Raw genomic sequence first — 8393 nt, 5'->3', positions numbered from 1 at the left:
AACTAGTCAAATAAAAGTCATAAAATTGCTCAATAACAAAAAAAAAAAAAAAAAAAATGTTACGTGCAACCAGAATAGGATAATCATTGTTAATGCTAAGTCAACATTGGGTTGTGAAGTTGATGAGTACCTTTATTACAAGGTTGAAAGATATTCATGGCTAGTTCTTCACTGATTACTCATGAGGACCATTTAATGTGTTTCAGTTGGTGGGCCTTTGTTTACCTGATTCACATGTGAGGTTGGTGAAAGGCATCATCAACATATTATTGATGTTGGCATCAAAATACTCTGCTTAACCAAAGCTTTTTATGTTTTTAGTTGGAACTCAATAAATAAATATGTGCACACATGTTTATGACTATTGGTTGTGTGTTGTTGAAGCTTTCGTGTGTGTGTGTGGTTTTCTTTTTTCTTTTCTTTATATACAGACTGAGACATGTATACCAATGTATATATTATACATATTGAGTGTAAGTAGCAGTGGTGTTCAGACTGGTTAAATTGGTGTTTAAAGGGGGTGGCATTAGTGTATTGGCTACACTAACAGTGGAGGCTAAGAAAAGTAGAGGCCTGTCTTTATTAGAGAAATAAACTATGGGTAGATAGATGAGTGTCTTTATTAGAGAAATAAACTATGTAAAAGAAAGGGGGGCAGACTGTGTAGTACCCTCCTTATATATTTGATTCTTGTTCATTAATTCCTCCTACACACCCCTCACGAAATTGTTTACTCTTTCTTCCTTGTCATTTTCCTTTGGCTAGGGATACTACAGCCCTTTAGAAATAATAGCTACAATGGTGACCAAGAAACCAAAAGTTGTGATAATAGGTGCAGGAATGGCAGGTCTTACAGCAGCTAACAAGATCTACACAACTGCATGCTCTAAAGAATTGTTAGAGCTTTGTGTTGTGGAGGGTGGTAATAGGATTGGTGGAAGGATTAAAACTTCAGAGTTTGTTGGGAGTAGGATTGAGATGGGTGCTACTTGGATCCATGGAATTGGGGGTAGCCCTGTTTACAAGATAGCTCAGGAGATTGACTCACTTGATTCAGACAAGCCTTGGGAGTGTATGGATGAGTACTTGGATGAGCCATTGACAATAGCTGAAGGAGGTTATGAGCTCAATTCTTCCATTGTTGACCCCATATCCAACCTTTTCAAGAAACTGATGGATTTTGCTCAAGGGAAACCTATTGATGATGTCGAATTTGCTGAAACTTACAGATCCTCCAATAGGAATCTTAGTGTTGGTTCTTTCCTAAGGAAAGGGCTTGATGCCTACTGGAGTTCGATGAAAAACCAAGAGGAAACCCCGGGGTTCGATAACTGGACCAGAAAATCACTGGAGGAAGGAATTTTTGCAATGCTTGAGAACACACAAAGGACTTACACATCAGCTGGTGATTTGGAGACTCTAGATTTTAATGCAGAAAGCGAGTATCGTATGTTTCCAGGGAAAGAGATAACCATTGCCAAAGGCTACTCCACTATAGTTGAATCTTTGGCATCTGTTCTGCCAGCTGGTATGATTCAATTAGGCCGAAAGGTCACAAAAATTGAATGGCAGCCTGATGATGGTGTAAACTGTGATGTTACTAAGCCAGTAAAGCTACATTTTTATGATGGAGCAATCATGTATGCTGATCATGTGATTGTTACAGTGTCACTTGGGGTTCTAAAACAAGGGATTGGCGATAATACTGAAGCAATGTTTAGTCCTCCACTTCCTAGATTTAAGACTGAAGCAATCTCAAGGCTTGGTTTTGGTGTTGTTAACAAGCTATTCTTGCAACTAAGTCCAAACAAGGATGAAGCCATGAAGTTTCCTAACTTGCAGATGGTCTTCCATCAGTCAGACTCAAAATTAAGGCATCCAAGAATCCCCTGGTGGATGAGGAGGACAGCTTCTTTATGTCCTATCTATGGCACTTCAAATGTTCTATTGTCATGGTTTGCCGGGAAAGAGGCTCTTGAGCTTGAATCACTTAGTGATGAGGAGATCATTGATGGTTTCTCAACAATGATCTCAAATTTACTAGAAAACTCAAAGAGGCATCTCAACAACACCCATGACTTGTGCAATGGGCATGCTAACTCTTCCATCAAATTTGATAAGGTTTTAAAGAGCCAATGGGGTACAGATCCACTCTTCTTAGGGTCATATAGTTATGTGGCAGTTGGATCAAGTGGAGATGATTTGGATAGTATGGCTGAGCCATTGCCAAAAAGGAGCAATCATAGTTTTAATTCCCCTCCACTTCAAATTCTGTTTGCAGGGGAAGCAACACATAGAACCCATTATTCAACAACTCATGGTGCTTACTTTAGTGGCCTAAGAGAAGCCAACAGGCTCCTTCAGCACTACCACCGTATTGATATATGAAAATGTTTATTGCCATAGAAACTAGGCAGGTTTTTCTTACTTATTGGCTTTTCTTTTATATTTTTCCTATTATTTATTTTCTATATTCGTTTGGAGAAAGATGTTTGTTATTAATTCCTCTGTGTAATGGCAATTTGAGGTAGAAATGAGGAACTGTAAGAGGTTGGGAAGGAAAGTGAAAGGGGGACACGTCCTTGATGTACTAATGAATGAATTAAAGAAGCTTCTTTTCAATGTGCTATTATTGCTTTCTATTTTATTTGTTAAGATCAGATCCTTTCAATATCCTTACCTTTACTTTCCTATAATTTCAATGATTCTTTGCTCATAAAAGCAGAATACTTCATGATGCTTGAGCACTAATTATTTGATTAGTAAATATAAAAGATAAAGAAGCTTTGGATATCATTATGTTTGGTTCCAACTTTGAGTCACTTTTTGTATGGTTACTTGACAGGATCCGTTAAAAACGCCTATTTCCAGCTAGGATATTTAATGATTTGTTTTTTCTTTTAGTCCTCCAAGGTGAAAGTCTTGAACCAGAATGGTGAATTTGGAAGAATGGACTATGAACTTGATGAATTTATACAATGTGGCGAAGCCAAGATTTTTATCAGAGTGTTCATATTTTTGGACAAGTAAAAAAAATAAATTGATGTTTTGTTCTCTTTAAATTAAAAAAGAGAATGAAAAAAAATTAAACAAAACACCTAAGTCTAAATTCGAACCCAACCCCTAAGGCAATTTTGAATAGCCTTAACCATTGAGCTATCTTTTTTTACTATATCAAGAGTGTTCAACAATTAGTATATAACCAAAAAGTATCGATATTTAACATATATACTCGCAAAAAATTTCCGACGAAGGTTGTTCATCTGACCACTCTTGTTAAGGTATAGCTCCACTCCTGATATATATATATATATAAGGTGATGTGGCAACTTTCTGTGGCTTCCATTCATATTTATCTTATTTCTCCTTTTTTTGAACTATTTTTTCTTATTTCTTTCAATTATTTTTTTCTTCCAAAATCACCTTCTTAACTCATATCTATTCAATTACATAAATACTACTCTTAATTAGTATTAATAATATCCATAACCCTCAAATCTTTCATATTCATAACATTCAATTATTTAATGTATAAGTTTATAGCACTATAAAATTACGAAGTGTGTATTATTTTGCAGTTATTGCCTCGATTGGAGAATTAGTGGGAGGTATGTTAGAATATTTCTAAGCTTTGAGGTGCATTATTTTTGCAGTTATGATTTCATGTATTACTTTTAATTAGCAAGCAAGGCTAATTTGTCAAAGCATGTTTTGATTTTCTCCTGGATAAATTATTTGTTTTATTATCCTTATGATTCTCTTTATACCCATAAAAATGGAGATTCATTTTAGGATTAATAAATTGTTTATTATTTTCTTGACTCTTGTATCGGATTGAAATTAGCAGGAGGAATATTAATGGATTTTGAGCTATATAGGTTGGTTATTCTCTATTTATTTTTTTGAGGTGCTTAAGAAGTAAAGTTTTTGTCGTATCATCTTCTTTTTAATTATTTATGTTTTTTCAAAGATGATCATATGTGTAGGAAGACTTATGATTAAATGCAGTTTTCTCCTTATTCTTCATTTTTTGCTGGAAAATATTCTTAACTTGTTTGATCATATTTTGGAGATTATAAAGGGATATCTATAATAAAAATTATTAGGCATTCTTGCATAATTCAATTTTATGAGGTAAAATAATCTAATATGTCTAATGTAATTATAACTCTTTCTTTGTTGAAATCATACATTTAATATCATTTATTTGTGTTCATAAAGATATGAATCATGAATTCTTTAAAAAAATTATTTCATTTATTTTCTTTGATTTTCTCTACAATTCTTAGAGAATTTGATTATGTTATGTTGATAACACTCTTCAAAAATTTTATTTACTCAGGTGAATACATCTGTCTTTTTTTGTTGGTAAAGTTAATTTATTGTGTTTGCAAGTTGGGATATTTTTAAAAATAGGATTTATTTTATTATGTTTCTTGGTTAAAATATGTCATCTTGATTTAAAACATGACATTAAAAAAAAGAAAAAAATAATGAGCAATGATCGGAGGAACTGGTCAAAATAGAAAGTAAATTTTGGGATGTTTCATATGATTAGTAAAAAGTGAAGCAGAATTGATTTAATTACTCACGTAAGGATAACAATTTTTTGAAGGGTATAAATATGAAAAAGAAAATAAATAAATTTAATTAATTCTTTCATGATATAATTTTTGCTTCATTTTTTGGAAACAAAGTTTTGCGAACAAAATGTTTTTGGATTGAAGTAATGAAACTTGTATATTTATATTGATTAATTTTTTTTACTTTTCCAAAATCCTACTACACTTTTTAGATACTATAATGTTCATATTTTAAGTTTTTAAAAATATTCTTTTTGTAATACTATCATCATTAGTATTTCTCTTTTTATCAATTTTTTCTCCTATATATCCCTTGAAGTATTTATGAAAAATTAAAATCACTCAAACAATAATTTTCTAACTCTCTACATTTATTGCTCAGTTAAAATGGAAAGGCATTTAAAATATTATCTCTTTAAATTGCTTTTCGGTTTAAATTATTCTATATAATTAAGGCTTATTATTTTTTGAAAGAAAAAAAAGTAAGATAATGTGTTGATTTTTTTGGAAAAAAAATGGTGATTCTTAAAAATCTATATATACCTATATAATAATTGTTGGCACTAAAAGAGTATAGTGTCATCTCTTTAATTTGGTTATTTTTCGGGGGGTTTCTTCCTACTTTCTATTTAACTTTTTATAAAAATAATTATCTCAATAACTCTATTTCTGATTATCTTTTTATTTCTATTATTAATGTTCATTATTTACGTAATAATGTGCAAATATTACCCTATTATGTTACAAACAAGTCCAAAGTCACATTTTTAATCCTCTTAATTACTATGACTATTTATTATTAGGAATTTATTGGATATTAATGTAGTATTTATTTGAAATGTGAAATATACACTTTAATATTTTTACATAATCCAAGCAAAACTACAAGAAATAGGAATTTATACGTGCCATTTTTTTCAATCTTTTTGCAGCTAATTCTCTTTTTTGCTCTCTTTTTATGTTTATTATTAAATTAATTTTCTTTCTTGTCTTTCTTTGTTTTTTGATTTTAATACAAAAAATTTAATGATCTTAATATTATAATTCTTTAGGTTGGTGAACAGACAAAAACTAGAACGTAAATAGTGTGATGAAGTTAACAAAAAGGAGGAAGAAGCGGAGCTAAAAAAAATATTGATGTGAAAAACTAAGTAACTGAAATTGGAGAATATGCCCCTTATAGATGATTGGAATAACAATTGTCACAAAATATAGGTATATTTAATTAATTTCATCATTTTCTTCATTTTTTTTCTATTTCTTCTTATTTTTCTTTTTTAGTCTTTTAAATCTTATTTTATTTAGATAGATGAAAATATGTGAATTTTGTGAAGTATATGTGTTGAGAAGTTACATTAAAGAAATACAATTAAGAAAAGGACTTCAGACGAAGGAGAAAATAGTGACCACATCTCAAGTTTATATATTGTTGAAAAATCATACTAAAAGAGTAACTAAAAAAAAAGGTTACAAAAAAGCAGAAAAAAGCGATTACATCTTAAGTTTACATAAATGTAGAGAAATTATACTAAAAATATAATTAAGAAAAGGTATCTCAGAGAAAAAAGAAAAAAAAACAATCACATCTCGAGTTTACATCCAGTAATCTTAACATTACCATCTCTTTTTCCACTAAATTTATTTTTAATATTTAACTTTTGCAAGTTTACATTTATTAATTTCTTATATAAGTTTCATATTTAACCTAAATATTTTTCATAGCTTCTCATTTATGAAATTTGTGTGATTAGTAAAAAATAGTTTCCTTTTATTAAAGTAAATAATGATATTAGTATACAACCTTATTTTAGTTCTTTTTATAAGCGCGTGAAGCGCGGCCAAGTACACTAGTTTATGAATTATTCACATTTCAGGATCCCCTTTTTCTACAGCATCACTTGCAGAAATAGCGCTTGAAATCTCAAAAGAGCAGTAGAAATAATTTAAAATTGGACTCTTAGCCTGTTTGAATTGTCTTATTTTAGGTACTTCTAAGCTAAAATCATATATTATTAAAAAGTGAAAAACAAAAAAATAGAAAGTTGAAATACCAAAATAATCCTATAAAGTCGAGTTACTACAATAATACCATTAATCATATATAATATATCATTGTAATATATAATATTTAATATATAATATTATCATTATAATAATAATATAGATATAATATATTATAAAAAGTAGAAATCTCAAAAAGTGTGTGACCATTTTATCCTTGAGCCAAAAAAATAACCTTCCAATAAATGATAGAAACTTCTATTACTTTTAATAGGGTGAATGTGGGCAATTATTCCATTTGGTGGATGTCCGTTTTGTAGCTTTAATTAACTTAATGAATACAACATTCCTTCACAAACCGGATGATAATTCAACACTCTTAATTGTTGTAAAAATCTGAAGAATTTGATAAGTTGCATGGACAAATTTAATATAGGCCAATTCATGCAATTAATTTAATACAGATCATCTCCATGGACTAAATTACATTTATTTTCGACTGTTATCAAATTCCAATCAATTCTTATTGAAATGTGAAATCCAAATTAAAATAAACTTGTAAAAGGAATAAAATTATACTATTTTCTCAACTGATATTGGACTGCTACACTACTCTCAACTGATATTGGATGCTACACTATTTTCTCAGGTCAGAATGTTTTAGGTTTTAAAGGTGTAAAAGAGAAATGAAAAGTTATGATCTTTTTGAAAAGTTGTAACTTTTTTAAAGGGATGTGACCGTTTCAAAAGGTTGTGACTTTTTGAAAGGTTATGACTTTTTCAAAAAAAAAAGTTGTGACTTTTTTTAAGAGTTGTGACTTTTCCGATAAGCCACAATAAGCACATGTCCACACTACCTTTTGTTGTCTATAAATAGAGGATTTTTCTCTCATTTTTAAACATTGAATTTCTCCCTCTTCTGCATATATTTTCTTACAAACAAAGTTGAGTCTTTGTGTGATTTTGTAGTTGGCTTTTGAGTTCGCTGAAATTATTTAAATTTGAGGTACCGCTACTTCTTTAATAGTTTATCCATTTTATCTTGGGAGAAAATAATACATAACCTCGGTTACAGTGGGGGAATTAAATTCCTTAAGGACACACAGTGAATTCTGTGGACTCGGATACTTTTTTTTTATTTTCATCTTTATAGTTTCTAGTTTACTAACCTTAATACAGGAGGAATAACAAACTTAAGAAATTTAATTTATTTTCTCTTGTATCTTATGGTTCTGGAGATTAAAATCTTTATGGTTTTCTACTCTGTCTGAATCTAATACTGATTTGAAGAGTATAAAAACTTCATCAGTATTCAAGATTCATTCGGTTAATGATTGGTAGAACATAAAAACTTCATGTTTAAACTAGAAACAAATTGTATATTTCTGCTTCATCTTATATTCTGTTTGGGGGGCTGGAAACTAAAATCGAAAGACTTTCTACTCCAGTGATTAACTTGGTTCAAAGAAATAAAATCTTCATCAAGTTAATTGAGTTTTTATTTTTCTCGGTTTGAAGAATATAAAAACTTCATCGAGTTGAACAAAAATCCCTATTTGGTTATTCTATTGTTTAACACTACTTTTGTTTTGTCAAACAAAATGGGAGATACAAATGTATCAAGTTTTGAAGCAAACACATTGTCTTCAACCAGTAGAACACTAGTTTCTACAACAATGGCTACTACAGAAAAGCCTGAAAAGTATACTGGTATTAACTTCAAACGTTGGCAGCAGAAGATGTTCTTCTATCTGACTACACTCAGTCTACAACTGTTTATAAATGAAGATGTTCCTGTGGTAGAGAAAG

At 30.1% G+C, this 8393-nt stretch overlaps 1 protein-coding gene across 1 annotated transcript; it reads left to right on the top strand.

Annotated features, from left to right (window-relative positions):
- The first annotated feature begins 275 nt into the window (after positions 1–275).
- On the top strand, positions 276–2629 carry LOC129880542 (probable polyamine oxidase 5). Its single transcript, XM_055954622.1, has one exon. The coding sequence runs from the start codon at positions 799–801 to the stop codon at positions 2386–2388; it is 1590 nt and encodes a 529-aa protein (XP_055810597.1). The 5' UTR covers positions 276–798; the 3' UTR covers positions 2389–2629.
- The last annotated feature ends 5764 nt before the right edge of the window (positions 2630–8393 follow it).

The sequence above is a fragment of the Solanum dulcamara genome, chromosome 2 (assembly GCF_947179165.1).
Source record: "Solanum dulcamara chromosome 2, daSolDulc1.2, whole genome shotgun sequence".
Classification (NCBI taxonomy): Eukaryota; Viridiplantae; Streptophyta; class Magnoliopsida; order Solanales; family Solanaceae; genus Solanum; species Solanum dulcamara.
The sequence above is the reverse complement of the archived record's forward strand: the minus strand, read 5'-3'. Positions and strand labels throughout refer to the sequence as shown.